Below are 23,048 nucleotides of genomic sequence, written 5' to 3'. Positions count from 1 at the left end.
AGCTCATGGAGTATTGTCAATGATATACAGGAATTTTTCCAGCAGGGATAAGGAGGTGATTATTCCATTGTATAAGGCGATGCTCAGGCCACACCTAGAGTACTGTATACAGGTCTGGAGGCCTCATTTCAAGAAGGATGTAGAGCTGCTGGAACGAGTACAGAGAAGGGCAACAAGATTAGTGAATGGAACAAAGGGGTGCTCTTACGAGGAAAGGCTTAAGTTTTGCAAATTACAGTGTCTGGAGACTAGGCACCAGCGAGGTGATCTGATAGAGGTGTATAAATCCTTGAATGGTTTAAGCATGCTCAATGCTGATGGGATTCTTCCTCTAGCTCAGAAAAATCACCTGAGAGGGCATAAATTCAAATTGAGGAAAGACAGATGTAGGATAGACGTGCGGAAATTTGCCTTTAGCCAACGGGTGGTTGGTTGGTGGAACAGACTGCCATCCCTTGTGGTGGAGGTTGATAGCCTAAATAAGTTTAAGGCTCAGCTGGACAGGTATTTTGAACGAACAGAGGGGTGAAGTGGAAGTGGGTTTTTTTTTTTTTTGGCTGATGCTGCATAAGCTTGCTTTCTTGCATCAAATGCCTCTACTAATGCTAATGCTAATGCTATTAAGTGAGGCAGCAAAAGAAGTAAGCAAACCCTTATCAATAATTTTGAGTGTACCCTTGGGTTCAGGAGAGGTCCCTGTGGACTGGAGATGTGCAAGTATAGCACCAATTCATAAAGGGGGTTTGAAGGGTGATACTAGTAATTACAGACCTGTTAGCCTAACTTCTGTTCCAGACAAAATAATGAAGTCACTGGATAAAGAAATAATGTGTAACCATTTAGACAGGATTACAGTTATACTTCATTCGCAGCATTGGTTTGTTAGATGGAGATCTTGACTGACCAATTTAATTGTTTGCTATGATCCAGTGACAAAGTAACTTGATAGAAAAACTAATTTTAATATTATATACTTGGTTTTCAGGAAAGTTTTTGATGCTGTTGCACATAAAAGACTGCTGTGTAAACTGGAACAGTGTGGCATTAAACACAAGTTACTGCTATGTATAAAGGGATGGTTGGGTGGGAGAAAACAGAGAGTGGTAATCAATGGATGCTACTCTTCAGGAAATAAAGTTATTAGTGAAGTTCCCCAGGGTTTTTTTTTTAAGCCCATTGTTGTTTTCTGTATTTATTAATGATTTTTATAAAGGCATATCAGGCTTGATGTTCAAGTTTGCAGATGATACAAAGGTTGGCTGTGTGTTTAATGACAGTAATCACAATATTCTACTGCAACAGGATCTAGAAAAGTTAGGCAGATCATCTGAGAAATGGCAATTGATGTTTAACAATGACAAATTGAAAGCATTGCATATGAGTAACAGTAACTCCAGAGTAAAGTTCCAACTGTGTGGTACTATGTTCAGGTTAGTAGAAAATTAAAAAACCTGGTGGTAATCATGCAATCAGATATGAAGTTCTCTGAACAGTCCATACAGACCGCCAGGACAGCTGATAGGGTTTTGTCTATAATATGCAGGAATTTTGCTAGCAGGGATGAGGAGGTGATTATACCATTGTATAAGGCAATGGTAAAGCCACATCTTGAGTATTGCATACAGGTCTGGAGGCCTCATTTTAGGAAAGCTGTAGAGCTGTTCTAATGAGAGAAGGGAAGCGAGAGTGGTAAGGGGTACAGATTGGTGCTCTAGCCAAAGAAAGACTTCAGTTTTGCAATTTGCAGCATCTGGAGACTAGGCACCTGTGAGGTGACCTGATTGAAATGTTTAAGGCTTTGAACAGATTGAGCAAGCTCAATGGTGATGGGAATCTTCCTCTTTCTAGACTATGCATATTGAGGGGGCATAAATTAAAATTTAGGAAAGACTGTTGCACGATAGATGTGTGGAAGATTGCCTTTGGCCTGCAGTGGTTGATTGCTGGAACAAACTTCCATCTGTTAGCATTAGCATTAGTAGTGATATACGATACAAGAAAGCAAGCTTATACAGCATCAGCCAAAAACCAAAAAAAAAAAAAAAAATGCAACACACTTCCCATTTCACCTATTCATTCCCTCCAAAGGTTTCTCTAGTTCTTCCTTCAATTTATTTTAGCTATCAGCTTCCACAACAAAAGATGGAAGGTTGTTCTAGGAATCAACCACTTGCCGGCTAAAAGCAAATTTCCACACATCTATTCTGCAATCATCTGTACTCAATTTGAATGCTTCCAGAAATATTTGAATAATCATATATAGTATCAAGGGATTGCTTTAAAGGGGCTCCATCTGATTAGCCATTAAACTGCAAACTTCATTCTCAAATATTGCTTCAATCCTCCAAACACACTCTGTATACCAGTGTATTATCCTGTCAATTTTTTTGTATTATGTGAATGTCCAAATGTGAATATATACAGAAAAATCTAATTAACAAACCAATGCTAATAATTTTTCCTTCATTTCCATCATGTAACTGATTTTTTTAATTCACGTTGATTCTTTGGGCTACCTTCCTGCATGTCTTTATTACAAAAATTAAACTTATGGGAAGTTAAGTCAAGTACTAACAGATTTCTTACAGAAAGTAATTTTTTGTTTTATCTTGCTACTTTTGATGCTTTATTCTTGCATACTCTGTTACAACAGAAAATTTAATTTACACATTAATGTGTAAATTACTGTAATGGTGTAATATGAAAAACAGCTACAGAAATATTCACAAAAGTATAATCAAGTTAAATTTCTTATTACCAATTTATTATTGGAAATAAGAACTTTACCATACCATCAGCACACATTCATCTTAAACTGATCATCTTATGTTTTGTTCACTTGTCCATAAATTCACAGCCCTGGATGCCAAGCGATTGTGACTGAGAGATTTCTCTGTGCTTTCAGTGCAATAGAATTAATGACATTAAGAGTAAGAGATCTGCAGATTTACTGAAAAGTACAGGTAAATGTTGAAAAAAGTCAGGAGTTAGGGTTGAATGTGAAAGTGTCTGCAATTCTGCCCAGACATGACAGGACGGAGTATATGATGAGAGCCGTGTTAATCAGTTCAGCCCTGGAGAGATTGTGCAAAGCTCATGGGGTAAAATTTTTTTTCTCTGTGGTCTGTGCTTGTTCACAGCAGAGACTACTTCTACAGGGATAGGGTACACTTAAATAGAAAGGGTGCAAGAATATTTGTTACTGCTATCGAGTGCTAGGTGTGTCAGAAAACTGTTAGCTTGGGGGAATACACAGATTAAAGATTAACAGTGGCCACAGGCAGAGGCAAAAGTGGTTCTTGCATTGCTTCTTTTAGAATGAGCAACAGCCTAGAAAGCAAGGTGCTAGAGAATTCCAGGACAGCTGGAGTCATAGTAGAACAAGTAAATATATGAGCTGTGTTAGGGTAACTAAGAGTAGAAACAAGTGCATGTATACTTGCATGTACAATAATGCTAGAAGTATAGTTAATAAATTTCATGAGTTTGAAGTGCTGGTCAAGACATCCAAGGCAGATATTGTTGCGATATCAGAGATGTTGTGCCACACAGGTATAAGCAGTGCGGAACTGGAATTTGGGGAGTAAATGTGTGCAGAAAGGATAGACAGGACAGGAAGGGAGGAGGGGTTATGTGATTAGTTTTTTTTTTTTTTTTTTTTTTTATGAAACCCCCAAACACGAAAGGTATCAAAACGTATAGTACTTAGTACCGTGCATGGGTTGAAGGAGAAGGGAGGAGGGGGATGCTGGAATCTTTGCTCTAGAGACTAAACATGGGTTTTACTACTTCAAGCCTCCAATAAGCAAAGTGGTGGTATTTCACCGGTTGATGAAAGTCATCTACCACCTCAGTTAAGAAATACATAAAATAAAGGAAGTGCATCCAATTGAAATTGGTGAACAATGCAATGTTGAGCCAGTTTGGTGTGACATAAGCACTAGGAAAGGGAAAATGAGAATAGGTGTGTGTTATAGACCTAATGAATCTGATAAGTATAATGAGCAGTTGTGCAGAGAAATAGAGTGGGTCAGTAAATCAGAATGTCTTATATTGGGGGATTTTAACTTTCCAGATATTGACTAGAAATTGTAGGTTGGTCACTCACAAACTAGCAAGACTTTTGTGGATTTCCTGGATGACTGATTTCTACAGCAACATGTTCGAGAGGTAACCAGAGGGAGTAATACTCTTTATTTGATAATCAGCAGTGATTATTCATGGATTAAGAATTTACAGATAAAAGAACCACTGGGTGAGAGTAATCACAATGTACTGATGTGAGACTTACTTAAAGATGTATCTACCATTGAGGGTAAAGGGAAGGGCTTTTGCTTTCATAAAGGTGACTATAGGGATCTCAGACAGTTTATAAATTCTATACAATGAGGTCAACTGATGATGTTACCAACATTGAATTTTAAATGGGAAGTCTTCAGGACTTAATCTTGGAAGCTACTAGGCTTTTCATACCAACTAAGAAATACTGTTCAAGGTTTAGGCCAAGGTGGATGTCAGATGAATTAATGAGGCTCGTGGCAGAGAAGAAAAATGTATGGGATGCATATAATTTATAATTTAAAAAATATAAAATAGTTTGTAATCAAGTCACAAAGGAAGTTAGCTAGGCGAAGGTAGATTACAAGAAATCTTTGGCAAAGGATGCAAATAAAAACAGCAAAGAATTCTGTACTAATGTGAGCTCTAGAACAAAAGGGATGAATCAGATTGGACCACTAACATAGATGGGTTGATTATTGATGATCATTCTCAGGTAGCTGATAAACTGAATGAGTATTTTGAATCTACATTCACACATGAGGAGTTATTGAATGAGGGGAGTGCTAGACATTTATTAAACTCTAATAGGGAGCTAAGTGATTTTGTAATAACTGAGAGCAAAGTGGAGTAGAAATTGTTGAAGTTAAACATAAAGAAGGCACCTGGGGTGGATGTGATCTATCCAGTTGTATTAAAGGAGGCAGCACAGGAAGTAAGCAAACCCTTAGCCATAATTTTGAGAGCTTCCTTGGACTCAGAGGAGATCCCCATGGACTGCAGGTGTGCACATGTATCACCAATTCACAAAGGGGATTCAAAAGGTGACACAAGTAACTACAGACCTGTTAGTAACTTGTATTCCGGGGAAAATAATGAAATCACTGGTTAAAGAAGTATTGCAGAATCATCTAGACAAGACTTCAGTAATAGTTAAGACACAGCACGGGTTTGTTAAAGGGAGGTCTTGTCTGACCAATTTGATTGGATCATATGATGTGGTCAGAAAGGAACTGAATGCCAAAAATAATTTTGATATTGTATACTTGAATTTCAGGACTACTGTACAAATTGAAGCAGTATGGTATTATGGGCACATTGCTACAATGGATAAAGGGATGTTTGAGTGGGAGATGACAGAGAGTGGTAATCAATGGACACTGCTCTTCTTGGACAAATGTTATTAGTGGAGTTCCCCAGGGTTCTTTGCTTGATCCATTGTTGTTTTATGTATTCATCAATGATATCAATGAGATTATATCTGGCTTAATGTCCAAGTTTGCAGATGATACAAAGGTTGGCAAGGTTGTTAACGACAGTAAAGATAGTATGCTACTCCAACTGGATCTAGATAAGTTGGGCAAATGGGCTGAGAAATGGCAACTGAAGTTTAACATTGACAAATGCAAAGTACTGTATATGGGTAGCAATAAACCAAGAGAAATGTACCAACTGTGTGGTACCACACTCACGGAAGTGGAAAGTGAAAAAGACTTGGGGGTAATTGTGCAATCTGATTTGAAGTTTGCTGATCAGTGCAGATGGGCTGCCATGGAAGGTCATAGAGTCTTGTCAATGATAAATAGGAATTTTGCTAGCAGGGATAGGAAGTTGATTATGCTATTGTACAAGGCAATGGTCAGGCCACATCTTGAGTACTGTGTACAGGTCTGGAGATCTCATTTTAGGAAGGATGTTGCTTGAACAAGTGCAAAGAAGGCAACAAGATTGGTGAGAGGAACAAAGGGGTGTTCTTGCCAAGAAAGGATTAAGTTCTGCAAATTGCAGCAGCTTGAGAGTAGGCACATGCAAGGCAATCTGATTGAGGTGTATAAGGCCATGAATGGTTTGAGCAGGCACAATGCTGACAGGCTATTTCTGCTTGCTCAGATTAAGTACCTAAGAAGGCATAGATTCAAATTGAGGAAAGATAGTTGTAGAATAGATGGCAGAAGTTTGCCTTTAGCCAGCGGGTAGTTGATTGGTGGAACACACTTCCATCTCTTATCGTGGAAGTTGATAAGGTTAAACTGGACAGGCACTTGGAATGAATGGAGGGATGAAATGGGAGTTTTTTTGTTTTTTTTGGCTGATGCTGCATAAGCTTGCTTTTTTGCATCGTATGCCTCTACTAATGCTAATGCTAATTTCCTACAAGCAAATTACATTTTTTTTACATTCTTTTCGCTAAAAAGTTTTTTTATTTAATAACAGCTCTTGTTACAAAATGATTTTTACACAGCAAGAAAGAAAGCCACCTTTCTTTATTTCTCATAGTTTTATTACTAACACCTACTACTTTTCACTTGGTCACACACCAGACACTACTGCTTTCACTCCATGGTGGGGCCGGAAACCTTGGCAGAACAGCTAATCTGCGAAGGGCCAAATGAATTAACCATGGATCGCAATGTTTTCTTCTTTAGACCCAACAAGCTCTCAGCCAGACATAGAAACCGAACATGACACTTCACAACCCAAGAGGTTTAAAACCAACTCCTCGGCGACAGATTTTCCTGCATTGCTAATAATGCACTCTCTTGCAGATCAGCCTCTCAGTAAACTGTCTCCATTCCTTATCCAGAAACTCCTTGGAAAGCCTTGCAGGATCTCCTAAGACAGTTAAGAGACTGCAATCAGGAGACCTTCTAGTAAAAACTATCAGCCGGAAATATTCGGAATAGCTACTAAAATTTACAACTTTTATTGGAATTCCAGTAAACCTTTCTCCCCATGCAACCCTAAACACATCTAAAGGTATAACACCTTTATATCCAGCTGGGATTTATTGAATGTCCCTGAGGAGGAGGAGATAACTCAAGTGCTTCAGGGGCAAAATGTAATTGCAGTGAAAAGAATCATGATTAAAAAGGCCAATACACTTGCACGGTGAGAATATTATTCTAATATTCTCACCTTTAATACCCCAGCCTACTTTTATCGACGAAAGCAGATTATATTCTTTGCTGCATTCAACCCTATATTCCTAATCCACTGAGTTGTTATAAGTGCCAAAATTATGGCTGCTCTCAAACAGCATGCAGAGTAAGCCCAGTTTGTTCCAACTGTGGGTCCTCCGATCACACTCAAAGTGGCTGTTTGACAACAAAAACAACCTGCCCCAACTTTAAAGGCAGCCATCCTGCTTACTCTAGGACATGCAACAGATGGAAAACTGAAAAGAAAATTGTGAAATATAAGATTGAAAATAAAGTAAACTTACTATTACTTGTATTACTAGCCATATAATGCAAGGAAGCCTGAGGCTTATGCTGCACCAGCCAAAAAAAATTTCTGAATTACCCTGAGAGAGAGAGAGAGAGAGAGAGAGAGAGAGAGAGAGAGAGAGAGAGAGTCAGAAGTAGAAGGGAATCACCAAGAAAGAGAAGAATGATGATGATATCCAGCTCAGGACCCTGGGTGTGCCAAGCCCATACTCACCAGATGTGAGCCCCTGGGGTTTTCAAGCAGCAAGGAAATTAATTCCTTATATGCTCCGAGTATGATTAAATATACATATTGCAGTAGTGCACAAAAATATCAATCATTGGCCACCCAAACTGATGTTACATTTCCTTCAAACACTTCAATCTCAAACTGGGCTCGGAAGTCCAATATCTCTAAGCAGTTGACCCAGGCAAGCAATACTGCTCTTGCAGTAACAGCAACATCTCCTCCTCCTCCTCCAATGATTGCTACTACATCAAATAATTGAAGTCAAATTTAAAAAAGAATATGCAAGACACATCCATGGATACAATTGGCCTGTTCAGACAGGAAGACCCGATCCTAGAAATATGTAGAAGAAGATATAGACACCGGTCGGCCATTCTTCTCAAAAAAAGACAAACCAAAGCCTGAATGCCACAAGCCAGTCACATTAGGAAAACAGTCAGATACAGCTTCTTTTACTAAACACTAGTAATGACTTATATTTTACAATGGAATTATAGAGGATTTCATAGCAACATTAACAATATTCAAGAGTTAATTAACCACTCCTCTCCAGTTGGTTTCTGTCTCTAGGAACCTGTCTAACTTCTCAAATTTCTACCACCATAAAGAACTATTCTATCTATCGACAAGATCACAATACTTCAAATGCTGCCCATGGGAGTGTGACCATCTTGGTCAGCTCAAAGATCCCAACCAAGCAAATTGAAATTGACACTATTGCCGTACTTTTGGCAGCCCAAATTGCTCTAACACTTGTATCAATCTATCTCCCACCAAGTCATACTTTCTCTTACAGACATCTTCTAATACACTTACCTCCCACTATCAGTCTTCTGGGAGATTTCAATGGCCACCACTTCTTGTGCGGATCTACTAAATTGGACAGACAATAGCTGACTGATGGAAACCTTTGTAGATAAGCAAAACCTTACCATTCTTAATACTGGTGCACCCACTGGCATACAATTACCAACTGGACAAACATCTGCAATTGATCTCTTGATATGCTCCCCCCGATTCTGTTTCCAATCATGGAATAGTCTGTTATAAATGACCCCATGGGCAGTGAACGAAATGGAAATTCTCTCAAGCCAATTGAGTCAAATTTCAATCAGCTGTCAACCCGGATGAAAAAACATTATACAAGCACAACTAATAGATGAAGCCAGAGATTATATCATGTCACATCTATCATCTAAATGCTCAATTCCATTGTTGAATCCCCTGTCTCAACAGCGGCATAACTATTGGTGGAATGAAGAATGCACAAAAGCAAAGAAGTCAAAAAATAAAGCATATGGAATTTATTTCGTAGCTCAGCAATCACATAGTTAATAAGATTAACTTATAGTTAATCTTATTAACTATAAGAAGTTAGGCAAAAACACATCTCATTCAAAGACAGGCCAAGAAGAATTCCTGGATTCAGTTCACCTCTACCATAAACAGAAACACTAACTCCAAGTTAATATGGAAGAAAATTAGGCAGATTTCCAGCAAGTTTCCAACCATACCTTCACCAATTCTTTCATGGAATGGGCAAGAACTCTCTGCTCCTGAGGACACTGCAAATGCCTTCAGCAAAACCTTTGCCCAAGTTTCAGTGGCATCAACTTACTGTCTATGAAAGAGGTTGTTTATGCATGAGTATGGCACTTCCATCATTTCTACTACCCAGGTGGTATGAATGCATCATTTTTTCATATCTCATATTGTGATCACCTTCACAATGAGTTGCCAAGGTACTGCACTGCTTTGAATAAGTAATGCTTCACCAGTTTTACCAATATTCTTCACCAATATTTTTCAAACTTACTCTCTAGATTTTCAGAAAATTAAGACCACAACTGAACAGGTATTCATCAACTTTCAAACCTCTGTATTCCTTCCATATAACCAGCCACTTCAATATTCTGAACTTCTACACACTATCAAAACAACACACAACAATTCTGCTGGGTCAAACTGAATCTATTTTATCATGTTACAACATCTTGAAGAAAAAAAAATTTACAAATACTGCTGGTCTTCTACAACTGAATCTTTCTGGAAAACCTTTATCCCACCTCTTGGCACCATGCCACAGTTTTGGCCTTTTTGAAATCTGGAAAAGATCCTACTAGTCCTAACAGTTACAGGTCAATTTCCCTCTCCAGTTGCTTCGGTAAATTACTTGAAAAAATGATCCATAATCCATAAATGATCCTTTTTTTTTTTTTTTTTTTGCCTGATGCTGCATAAGCTTGCTTTCTTGCATCATATGCCTCTACTAATGCTAATGCTAATACTAATTGACTTGTTTGGATAATTGAACCACATCTAATGAGTAATAATCAGCAAGGCTTTCTCCAGAACAAGTCCTCCTTAGATCTTATGATCAAGGCTGAATCTGCAATTTGCAATGTCTTTGTGAAAAATGAACAGTTGGGAAACTTTGTTATAATAATAATAATAATATTCTTTATTAACATAAATTTTATACAATAGTGATTCCTTACACAGAAAGCCAGAGGAATCTTACAATTTGTTGTTTATGCAAGTGATTTTGTTTTATAAAAAAATAAATAAATAAATAATAATAATAACTAAATAATAATTAATAGATCAAAGCAAAGATGATAATCAAAATGTAAAAATGAAGTAGTAATTACAGTGAAAAAGGACTACAAATTACAGCGAAAAAGGACTAAAAGTTGAGCAGAACATGAAATGACATCGGTTAACTAACTAAGATCAGCACTTACATAAATGTCCTTTACAAACAGCAAGATAGGACAAGATGCCATCGCGATATGCCTTATCCACAGGTTGATGTTGAGCGAGTTGAGAGTGTCCAGAGTCACATTAGGGAAGTGTCTCTTGAAATTCTTTAACTGCTGGAGTCTTGAGCACAAGAAAGGGGTACTATGGAGATGTCTGCCTGGCAAACGCCAACCAACCGTGTTCCAGATGTTGATGTGATCCTGCTTAGCTGAGTACAGATGAAGGAATGATTTTATTTTTAGCACGTGGGCTCTGTGGACTATGGGCATATATTGCAGGTTGCAACAGAGAGTAGATTTAGATGTTGTGTAGATCTGGTGCGACCACAAATTGGCCCACTTCAGCACCCAGAATTCGAGGCCCCATAGTTTCCTGAGGCTGGTGGGTGGTGCCGCCGACCAAACTTCCACGGCATAGGAGAGTACACTACAGAAGTAAGTTGCAAGGTATTTCTTGATTATTTGCTTATTGTGTGTTTTGCACAGATCAATTTTCATTCCCCAGAACGCTCTCAGGGTTTTGGAATACTGAGCTTGGATTTGTTTTTTATAGGTGAGGTTGGCATCAAGGATAACTCCTAGGAATTTGACACTGTCTGTGGGAGTCAGAACACTTCCTGCTAATGCCGGAAGTATAGAAGATGCAGTATCAGAAGAAGTCATTCGACTTGGCGTAAAGATGAGATAGTTTGACTCTTTGGATTGACTGACAGGCCAAAAAATTTAGCATACATACAGAATGTATTTAGGTAGCTGTTTACAGATTCAGAGGCGGTTTGTCTTTCTTGTGAATCACCAACATGGCATTTGCATGGCAAATAGCAAACAATATCATCAGCATACGATAGGAAAGCTGGAATTTGATCCATTAGTGGAACGAATATTGCTGCAAATAACAAGGCTGAGAGAGAACCACCTTGTGGGATCCCTACTTCGACACTTTTAGTGACTGTAATGCCATCGCCTTTAAAGTGAAGCATTCTCCTAGATAGCAAATTATTGAGGATCTCGAGCATATTTCTGGATATCCCTTAGAATCTCTCAAGTAAGGCAAGAAGGGGTGTTATTTGGACTGAGTCGAAAGCAGATTTCATGTCCAGATAAATGGTGTGAAGATCTCCGTTGTCATTCCAGGCGCGAAGTATTTTCTGTGATAATGACCATAGGCAGGTTACAGTAGATCTATTAGGCATGGCATAATGGGTATGTTCTGGCCTATGCGCAAAGATTGCGAGTGCTACATCATTATAGATGCACTTCTCGAGGCCTTTCAGGAAGGGAGAGGCAATTGATATTGGCCTGAAGTCAGCCGGTCTTTTCGCACGAGGCTTTTTTGGAACTGCGACTCTGTATGATAACCAGCTTGAAGGCACCTGTGCAAATTTGAGTACTTTGTTGTAGAGTTGAGTGAGCGCTTTGCTGATGAAATAAGAAGTAATTTTTAGACTAAAAAGAGGTATTGCGTTAATTTATTAATTTATTATTTTTATTAGCTGTTCTTTGGAAATTTCTGTATTACTAGAAGGTGAGGAAACATTAAATGCTTCATTCCAAGGATATGCTTTGGACCCACGGTGATCTCGCTTAAAACGCAGCACATGCTCACACCATTCCTGGACATCTAAAGATAGAGGGGTGCAAGTATGACTAGTGGACCACACATGTTTCCCCTGGATAGCCGGCCGTTCATGAAATTGTTAATAGCAAATTGTTTACTCTTCTGGAAATCTGTCCTTGCTTTGGAGAATTTGGCGTATGACTCTTGTGAAGGCCTTGAAAGAGGCATGGGCTGCTTGTTTTTCCCTAAAGGCCTTAGTCAGGAGGTCATTCCACCGTGGCTTTGAGTGGGGACTAAGGATGCAGTTTTGGACATTGCAGACCTTGCAATGAATTCCATCCATCTCAAAAGCCAGTAGACAGCCTCATTTATGTTAAGCTCAGCCAGTATGTTCCATGGGTAAAGTTGGAAAAGGGTAGTAACTTTTCCAATGTTGATGTATTTTGGATTGTATACTCTCCTGACAGTGTTTGTAGTTTGTACTTGTGTACGTTCATCCTTAGGTGCCTGCAGAAATATCATCGCAGCAATCGGATCGTGATTGGACGGGAGGAAGTTCTCAGTTATGGTCAGGGTTTCCTTTACTAAACAGTTTGAGAAGATGCACTGCAGTGTGGCATCACCGTGTGAGGGAGGAACATGAATAAGACCAATGCCCATTTCCAACATGTTCAATGACAGAGTATCTAGGAGCTTCTTTGTGGCTGGCAGTGGAAGGTAAGTCTCTGAGGATGATGAGCTTTTGCCGATGATTAATTGTGGATGACAGCCATGCTGTCAGATTAACGACAGAATACTCAGAAACCAGTGGAGGGAAATAAATGGCACACACAGAGATCGACAAACTAGCAATTTGGTAGATTCCAAGAACAGCTTCTATGTCACCTCTTGGATAAGTGGAGGCCTTAATCAGGGGGAGTGAACTCCTTTGACAGATTGCTACACCGCCACCTCGTCTCCCAATTCTATTAACAGCCAGCGTGTGATAGCCAAGATTTGAGGTGAAGGCAGCAATTTTCATTTCATCTCTGAGCCAGGTTTCAATCAGAATGATGAAGTCATACTCTGTGCAGGAAAGCAAATCAAGTAGGCCATCTAGTTTGTTTTTGAAACTCCTGATGTTTTGTATGAAACATTGAATTTTTACTTCGACAGAAGGTTGTACTATGATGAGATTACTCTCGGAACAGTATTTGCTTTTCACATAATGATCTGAAATCTTGTCCCTGGATCGATGTCTCATTCGATGTGCCCTCTTACTGGATATTCTAACTGGAATGCGGCCGGTCCGATGTTCACTCATCATCTCCATGTTAGACATCCACAAGTTGCACCTGCTCTCGGATATAATTTGGGAGACTCTGTAGAGAGGACAGGTAGCTATGCTGGTGTAGTTATGCATTGTTGTGGAATGGGGTTCAGGCTTGATAAGTTCTTGGTCTTTGGTGTCCCATAGTATGGCATTACCAACAGACCTCTGGGCCAGTATTCAGCATTGAGGTATTGTTAGCATTAGCATTAGTAAAGGCATATGATGCAAGGAAGCAAGCTTATGCAGCATCAGCCAAAAAAAAAAAAAAAAACACTTCCACTTCACCCCTCCGTTCGTTTGAAATACCTGTCCAGCTGAGCCTTAAATTTATTTAGGCTATCAACTTTCACAACAAGGGATGGAAGTCTGTTCCACCAACCAACTACCCGCTGGCTAAAGGCAAATTTCCATACATCTATCCTACATCTGTCTTTCCTCAATCCGAATTTGTGCCCTCTCAGGTGATTATTTTGAGCAAGAGGAAGAATCTCATCGGCATTGAGCATGCTCAAACCATTCAAGGCTTTATACACCTCTATCAGATCACCTCGCCGGTAGAGGTGTATAAAGCCTTGAATGGTTTGTTGTTAATTAGGCTCAATTACCAAATTGGGCCTAATTAGGCCCATCAATCTGAATCCTAAAGGAAGCATAAGACGGATGCTTGGTATTGGTTTTGAGAGGCTTACTGGGTATGCCTAGTTCCATCAACAGTGCCTGAATTTCTTCAACTTTTGTCAACAGATCCAGCCTGCTAATGAAGATATTTGCATGAGTATTGCTGGTGGCTTGGTGATCTCATATTCTGAGGCTAGTATTAACTACTCTTGTGCCAATCAAGGTGGTTTTGCTGTTTCTGAAATACCGTTGGCATGGGGACGCTTGCGTCGGTTGAGGTCCGGGCATCTGGCCTTGCTGTGCTCCATTCATGCCTGCAATGTCAGAGTTCCATTTCATTGATTTTAGCCTGGTGCTATAGGCGCTGTCTTTAGAGAGTGTAACTATATCCGTTTTGGGTAGTAGCGATGATTCAGGTGTGGGAGATGGACGTTCCAGTGGGCCAGGACAAGGGAGCCTAGTGTTCACGGGCAAGAGACCTTGTAGTAGGTTCAGGGACTTTCGTTGATAATCTTCAAGCTGGCTCAGATGTTCCCTTAGCAAGCTGTTTTCTGAATGCAGTTTTCTTAGAATGCCTTAAATAGTTTCAAGTTTCTCAGTGTTACACCCGCAAAAAGCGCAGCTGACTTGAGCCTGTGATTCCGTTTGAGATCAATTATCAGTAACCCCAGGCAAAAGCTTGCTGTTCATAGTCGGTTCACTGAGAGTGGAATTGATATGTGTGGTGATGTCATTAACAACATTCAGCATTCTAGAGGGAGAGACTGTGGGGGAGGGAGGCAAGTGCACTAAGGGAGCAGCCAATATGTCAGCTGTATCTGACGAATCCCTATTTTTCTTGCGGCGGAGTGCACATCTCCATTTTGATTTCCTAAGTTGTGCAGTCCATTTTAGATCTTTAATGCTACTACAAAAAATGCAAAAATGAAGCTGGCATGATAATGATGAACATTTTATTAGGCAGTCGGAAAGTTTTTCGCAGCTTGAGCAGGGTTGCACATTTTTTGACAGCATTGTACCCAAAATTCACTAAACACCACAGGGAGAGATATGGCAAGGTTGCTGACAAAGTAAAAGCAGAGTACTTACTGACCAAGGAATGTTCCTTCAGGCTAGGATTAAATAGGGTGGTGAAGAGCTGACTGCTTACTTTTCCCAGTATGTGGGCTCCAACAGGTAAATGAATACACACTGTACTCACAATGGCGAACAACAAGGTCCGATTCAACTTTAGCAATTCTGCCAGGAAATCCGAAAATACTGGACGAAATAGTAGCAAAAAGCACTTCGATACTCACTCCTCACGAACTGTGAATATAGATCTAAGACATTAGATGAAAATTAAGATGGTTACACTAGTTTAAGAAACTAAAACAATTGAAGTGAGCAGAGTGTGTAAATAACCTGACCCAAACAATCACAGGCACTTATCATGGTTTCCATAGGTATAGAGAAGGCATTTAATACTACCTGGCATCATGGCATGCTCAGTGACCTTCATGCTCTTGGTCTACGAAGCAACCTGCCTATATTCATTAGGAACTTCCTCCAGAATTGTTCATTCCAAGTTCAATATCAAAACTCTCTTTCTATGACATTTTTACAGGAAGAAGGAGTACTACAAGGGTCTGTACTGAATGCAACCCTTTTTGCCTTTAGAATTTATTCCACCACAAAAGAACTTCTCGATACTGTTGAGACTTACCTTTATGCTGATGATCTCTGTTTCTTGCCATTCTCTGAACATGAGATCCATTGAACGGCAACTGCCGATACCCCTGAATAAAGTCCAAAGTTGGGCAGAGTTCAATGGCTGTTGTCTGTCACAGCAGAAAACTATTGCAATCCACTTTTGCAATCAGCGTAAATTGTATACAGATCCTAAATTTCATATGTCAAACTTTACCATTCCAATAACTAACAAGCATAAACCTCAAGGTTCCTTGCACCATATGGCTAATAATACTAAAGATGGGATTCTTCCTCTTGCTCAGAATAATCACCTGAGAGAGCATAAATTCAAATTGAGGAAAAACAGATGTAGGATAGATGTGCGAAATTTTGCCTTTAGCCAGCAGGTGGTTGGTGGAACAGACTTCCATCCCTTGTCATGGAAGTTGATAGCCTAAATAAGCTTAAGGCTCAGCTGGACAGGTATTTCGAACGAACAGAGAGGTGAAGTGGAAGTGGTTTTTTTTTTTTTTTTGGCTGATGCTGCATAAGCTTGCTTTCTTGCATCAAATGCCTCTACTAATGCTAATGCTAAGATCAGATTCTTGAGAGTTATTCTTGATAGCAAGTTAAATTTCTTTGAGCACATTAATTTTGTACACATTACCTGTCTCAAAAAGCTGAGCATACTAAGAGCTTTATCTGCTCTGCCTTAGGGAGCAGACCAGACATCTTTGCTGTTCTTCTATAGAGCATTGATCAGATCCCATTTGGATTATGGTGCTTCACTCTATGATTCTGCCCGAAAGAGTACATTCCATTGGCCGGATCCTATACGACACAGCACATTGCAGATTGCACTTGGTGCTTTCAGGACATCTCTGACCCATAGTCTGACCCATAGTCTATATATTGAAGCTTGTGAATCCCCTCTTTACCTCTGCAAGAAAAACACTATTACTACTTAAGTATGCAGCCAAAATATAAGGCTGCTGTCTGCATCCTATTGAGCCATACCTCTTTGATCCACCATTGCAAAACCTGTATAGAAATAAATCTACTAAAATAAGACCAGCAGGCATATGCCTTCTTGAACTAACACAGAGTTGGAATGTTTCTATTTTTAACAGCCAACAATTAAAGAATTACTCTCAACCTCGGGCTCCTACTCAACTAAACTGTGATACTTATCTTCATAAATGGGGAAAAAATGACCTACTCACACTCAATGTGAAACATGTCCGTGCAAGGCATATTCATAAATATGCTGATTTTTCTCCAATATATACTGATGGCTCTAAATCACATTCAGCCATTGGATCAGCGGCAATATTTCCCTCTACTGTCATTTTGGCTGTCCTTCCACCTGAGTAGAGTAGCTTCTCTGCAGAACTCCATGCAATAAAATTAGCTGTAGAAAACCTGAATCTCTACCCATCTTTAAAATGCCTAGTATGCACAGACTGTCTCAGCTTAATTTCAGCAACACAAAACTCTTCCTACAAGGTTTGCCCTGTGCTAGATAATTGACGCTGCAAATTGAAGAATGTTGTCATCAGTGACCTTTTGCTGGATCTCAGTGCATTCAGGAATAAAGGGGAATGAACTTGCTGACAAAACTGCTAAAAAGCCATCAACATTTGATTTTACCTTAATTCCTGTTCCAGCCTCTGACTATAATCACATCTTATGAACAACATGACTCGCACAGTGGAAAGAGCTATGGCAGACCCAAACCAATAATAATCTTTATCAGTTGAAACAGGACCCAAAGCTTTGCTGATCTAGCACCAAAACAGAGTGAAGAGAACAAGTGATACTTGCAGAGGCACAAATCGGACATACATAACTGATTCACCTCCATCTACTCACAGGAGAAAATCCTCCTCAGTGTCCAAACTGTTCAGCACATTTAAAGTCAAAAATATTTTGATTGACTGTCCTCACTATCAACAGGACAGAACATCTGTCCTGTTTTCCCTGACAAATCTTCGTGAACCAATGACATTACACATATTATTGGTGATGATGCAAACATCAACAATTCTTTCTTTTTTCCGAAAAAAATTGGACTATATGATAAATTCTAAAAGATCTTTGTAATCAAAATAAAATGGTTATGCCTGAATTTAGCTTTTTAGTACGTATTTTCCTTTGAATAGGTTGAATAGGTATATGTGCATTATAGCCACAGCAGCTATAAAAACACACACACAAAATGTGAGAAAAGGATTTTGAGAACTGAAAGTATTTTTAATTGAAAAAAATAAATAAAAAGTATGTTTTTACTGCATATAATGTTGTGTTGTCAAAAACTTGAAATACTGTTGTGGGCAAAATCCTCAGTAGTTATAAATTCATGTACTAAGTATTTGGGAAATATTTTTCTTGATGAAGAATAAAAATTAAAGAAAAAACTTTTCATTAGAAAAATTAGCTAGCTGTTTATTTATTAATAATATTAATATCTTCTCTGCAAAATATTTTCATACAAGTAATAAAATGAGCTTTGCTTAAATGATATACTTAATGTTTCCTTACCAAGCTGCGTAATCCCATGGACAACTTTAAATATGCCACAGTTAAAGGAAGTTCAGTTGATATGTACTTTAGAAGACAGGTTGAGTTGTCCAACATGTATCGTACAATGGAAGGAAAAAATTATGACAGTGCTGAGGAAGCCATTGCAGCAGTAAAATCTGAGTAAGTTATAATATGGATGCTTTAATTATTCTTGTTTAAGAAATATGCCTTATATATTTGTATTACTCTCATTAAATTAATATTTACTTTCTTTAGAGACTTTCAGTGAAATAGTTTTCCACAACTTCTTTAAAACAAAAAAAGGAGAAAACTTTATTTGAAAAATAAAACCATTTACTTAGCAAAAGAAAATGGGATACACTTAAATAGAAAGGGTGCAAGAATGTTTGCTGATGCTATCGAGGCAGTGTTAGGTGGGTCGGAAAACTGCTAGATTGGGGGGATACAAGGACTAATAGATTAACAGTAGCCACTGGCAGAGGAGAAAGTGATTCTTGCACTGCTTCTATTGGAATGAGCAGCAGCCTGGAAAATAAGATGCAGGATATTACAGAGACTGCTGGGAATCATGGGGGTACAAGTAAACACATGGGTTGTGTTAGGGTGGCTAAGAGGAAGAGCAGGTGCATGTATACTTGCATGTACACCAATGCTAGGAGTTTAGTAAATAAATTTGATGAATTTGATTTATTGCTCAAAACATCAAAGGCAGATATTGTTGGGATTTCAGAGAAGTGGTGTCACACAGATATAAGGAATGCAGAACTGGAATTTGGGGAGTACAATGTCTACAGAAAGGATAGACAGGATAGGAAGGGAGGAGGGGTTATGCTATTAGTTAAGAAACACATAAAATCCAAGGAAGTGAAGCCAGTCGACATCACTGGACAGTGCAGTGTCGAGTCAGTTTGGTGTGACATAAGCATTGGGAGATCAAAATTGAGAGTAGGAGTGTGCTATAGGCCTGACTCTGATGGGTATAATAAGAAACTGTACAGAGAAATAGAGTGGGCCAGTAAATCAGAGAGTCTTATAATGGGAGATTTTAATTTCCCAGATATTGACTGGAATTTGGGGGCTGGTCACTCACACACTAGCAAGGCTTTTGTGGATTTATTGGATGATTGTTTTCTACATCAGCATGTTCGGGAGGCAACTAGAGGGAGTAATACTCTTGATTTGATTATCAGTAGTGATTCTTCATGCATTAAGAATCTGCAGATAAATGAACCACTAGGTGGCAGTGATCACAGTGTTCTGAAGTGGGAGTTACTCAAAGAGGTAACTACCATTAGGGGTAAAGGGAAGGGGTATTGCTTTCGTAAAGGCGACTACGATGGACTGAGACAGTATTTAAATTCTATACAGTGGGATCAACTGATGATGTTACCAACAGCAAATTTCTTATCAACTAAGAAATATTGTTCAAGGTTTAGGCCTAAATGGATGTTAAATGAACTAATGAGGCATATGGCAGAGAAGAAAAATGCATGGGATACATACAAATTAACACGTGACACAGAAGCCTAGGATAGATTTAAGTTGATCCGTAACCAAGTTACGAAGGAGGTTAGGCAGGCGAAGGCAGATTACGAGAAATCCTTGGCAAAGGATGCGAAGAAAAACAGCAAAGAGTTCTTTACTAATGTAAACTGTAGAAGGAAGGGGATGAATCAGATTGGTCCACTTGATATCGATGGGTCAACTGTTGATGATCCTGCTCAGGTAGCTAACAAACTAAATGAATATTTTGCATCGACATTTACACATGAGGAGTTATTCAGCGAGGGGAATGCCAGAGGTGTATTCAACTCTGGCAGTAAGCTAGAGAATCTTGTAATAACTGAGAGTAAAGTGGAGGAGAAATTTTTGAAGATAAACACAAGAAAGGCACCTGGGGTGGATGGAATCTATCCAGTTATATTAAGGAGGCAGCAATGGAAGTAAGCAAACCCTTAGCCATAATTAATGAGAGCTTTCTTGGACTCAGGGGAGGTACCCATGGACTGGAGATGTGCAAATGTGACCCTAATTCACAAAGGAGGATCAAAGGCTGACACAAGTAATTATAGACCTGTGAGTTTAACTTCTGTTCCCGGAAAATTAATGTAGGCACTGGTTAAAGAAGCACTGCAGGATCATCTAGACAAGACTTCAATTATAGCTCAGACACAGCATGGTTTTGTTAAGGGGAAGTCTTGCCTGACCAATTTGATTGGATACTATGACGCAGTCACAAAAGAACTGGATGCAGGGAATAAGTTTGATATTATATACTTGGATCTTAGAAAGGCTTTTGACACACATGGAAGACTGCTGCACAAATTGGAGCAGTGTGGCATTGGAGGCAAATTGCTGCTATGGATAAAGGGGTGGTTGAGGGGGAGAAGACAGAGAGTGGTAATCAATGGACACTGCTCATCGTGGACTAATGTTATTAGTGGAGTCCCTCAGGGTTCAGTATTGGGTCCTTTATTGTTTTCTGTATTTATAAATGATATTGATGATGGTATATCAAGCTTAATGTCCAAGTTTGCAGACGATACGAAGGTTGGCAGGGTTGTCAAGGACACTACTGATACTATGCTGCTGCTGCAACAGGATCTGGAAAGGTTGAGCAGATGGGCTGAGAGGTGGCAAATGAAGTTTAACATTGACAAATGTAAAGTACTACATATGGGAAACAGCAACCCCAGAGCAACGTATCAACTCTGTGGTACTACATTGACAGTGGTAGAGAATGAAAGGGACTTGGGGGTGGTTGTGCAAGCAGATATGAAGTTCTCTGAGCAGTGCAGATGGGCTGCAAGAGTAGCTCATGGTGTATTGTCAATGATATATAGGAATTTTTCTAGCAGGGATAAGGAGGTGATTATTCCCTTATATAAGGCAATGGTCAGGCCACACCTAGAGTACTGTATACAGGCCTGGAGACCTCATTTCAAGAAGGATGTAGAGCTGCTGGAACGAGTATGGAGAAGGGCAACAAGATTAGTGAATGGAACAAAGGTGCTCTTACGAAGAAAGGCTTAAGTTTTGCGAATTACAGTGTCTGGAGACTAGGCAGCAGCGAGGTGATCTGATAGAGGTGTACAAAGCCTCGAATGGTTTGAGCATGCTCAATGCTGATGGGATTCTTCCTCTTGCTCAGAATGAGCAAGAGGAAGAATCCCATCAGCATTGAGCTCTTCTTGCTCACCTGAGAGGGCATAAATTCAAATTGAGGAAAGACAGATGTAGGATAGATGTGCGGAAATTTGCCTTTAGCCAGCGGGTGGTTGGTAGGTGGAACAGACTTCCATCCCTTGTCGTGGAAGTTGATAGCCTAAATAAGTTTAAGGCTCGGCTGGACAGGTATTTCGAACGAACAGAGGGATGAAGTGGAAGTGGTTATTTTTTATTTATTTATTTTACTTTAATTTTTTTGGCTGATGCTGCATAAGCTTGCTTTCTTGCATCAAATGCCACTACTAATGCTAATGCTAATACTAATATCAATACTAATTAGTTCTATTTATCAATCAATAAACTTCTGTCTTAATCATGGCCATGCTGCAGCATGTTAAAGCAACATGTAAAAGCAGAGTAAACCAGCACAGTTCAAATTCAAAATTAAATTATATTTTAATTTCTCATATCCATGCCGCCATAGCCTAGTGGTCAGGCGCGCGGGTGCATAAGTACACGTGCCTTGAGTGACCGGGGTTCAAGCCTGTTACTGCTGAATATGGTGCTGTTTCTTGTATTCAGTCTATCTTGTGAACTCCTCTGACCGTTTGGTCCTCCCGGAGTATAAACAGAAAATTTATTTATTATTTATAATGTAATATAATATATATACATATAATATAATTTTTAAGGCAATGGTCAGGTCGCACCTTGAGTACTGCGTACAGGTCTGGAGCCTCATTTTAGGAAGGATGTTGAGTTGCTAGAACGAGTACAGAGAAGGGCAACAAGACTGGTAAAGGGAACAAAGGCGTGCTCTTATGAAGAAAGGCTTAAATTCTGCAAATTGTAGCCTCTGGAGACTAGGCACCTGCAAGGCAATCTGATTGAGGTCTATAAGGCCTTGAATGGATTCAGCATGCTTAATGCTGATGGGATTCTTCCTCTTACTCAGATTCAAACTGAGGAAAGACAGTTGTAGAATAGATGTGACGAAATTTGCCTTTAGCCAGCAGGTAGTTGATTGCTGGAACAAAGTTTCATCTGTTGTTGTGGAAGTTGACAGCTTAAATAAATTTAAGGCAGACCTAGACAAACATTTGGAGTGGCCAGATGGGTGAAATGGGAAGGGTTTTTTTTGGGCTGATGCTGTATAAGCTTGCTTTCTTGCATCATGTCCATCAGCTAGTTTTCATGTTTTGTTATCTGAAAACATTGAATAACTTACAAGGAAAAAATTATATTCCCTCCACCTGAGATATGTTAAATAGGTAAATAAGCTTCAATTGAAAAAGGCTGTAAAAATTTCACCAGTCATCAACATGAATTGTAGAGAAGATGACATCTTTTAAGGGCACTAAAAGTGATATTGCTGTATACATATTGGCATTAGGAGGAGGAGATCCGAGGACTTACATAACAAGTACAGAGTAATCTTGAAAAAAGTCACGTATTAGGGTTAAATTTGATAGTGCCTGCAATTCTGCGCAGATAGAATAGGAGAGGATACATGATGAGAGCATCAATGCATCATCAATTTGTCCCTGGAGAGACTGTATAAACTTAAGTAGAAAGGGTGCAAGAATATTTGCTAATGCTATCGAGGCAGTGTTAGCTGGGTCGGAAAACTACTGGCTTGTGATGAGGGATACACAGACTAATAACATTAGTATTATCCATG

At 39.3% G+C, this 23,048-nt stretch overlaps 1 protein-coding gene across 1 annotated transcript in view; it reads left to right on the top strand.

Annotated features, from left to right (window-relative positions):
• Positions 1–23,048, top strand: part of LOC150082411 (glutamate [NMDA] receptor subunit 1-like) — a 514,944-nt gene that overhangs the window by 423,940 nt on the left and 67,956 nt on the right. Inside the window, exon 15 of the mRNA XM_090380513.1 lies at positions 18,201–18,358. Within this exon, the coding sequence (XP_090236639.1) occupies positions 18,201–18,358 (158 nt within the window). The remainder of the gene's footprint in view (positions 1–18,200; positions 18,359–23,048) is intronic.

This window comes from Mastigoproctus giganteus, chromosome 8 (assembly GCF_048544385.1).
Source record: "Mastigoproctus giganteus isolate SK-2022 chromosome 8, ASM4854438v1, whole genome shotgun sequence".
In the NCBI taxonomy this organism is placed as follows: domain Eukaryota; kingdom Metazoa; phylum Arthropoda; class Arachnida; order Uropygi; family Thelyphonidae; genus Mastigoproctus; species Mastigoproctus giganteus.
This window is presented reverse-complemented; position numbering and strand designations above follow the sequence as displayed.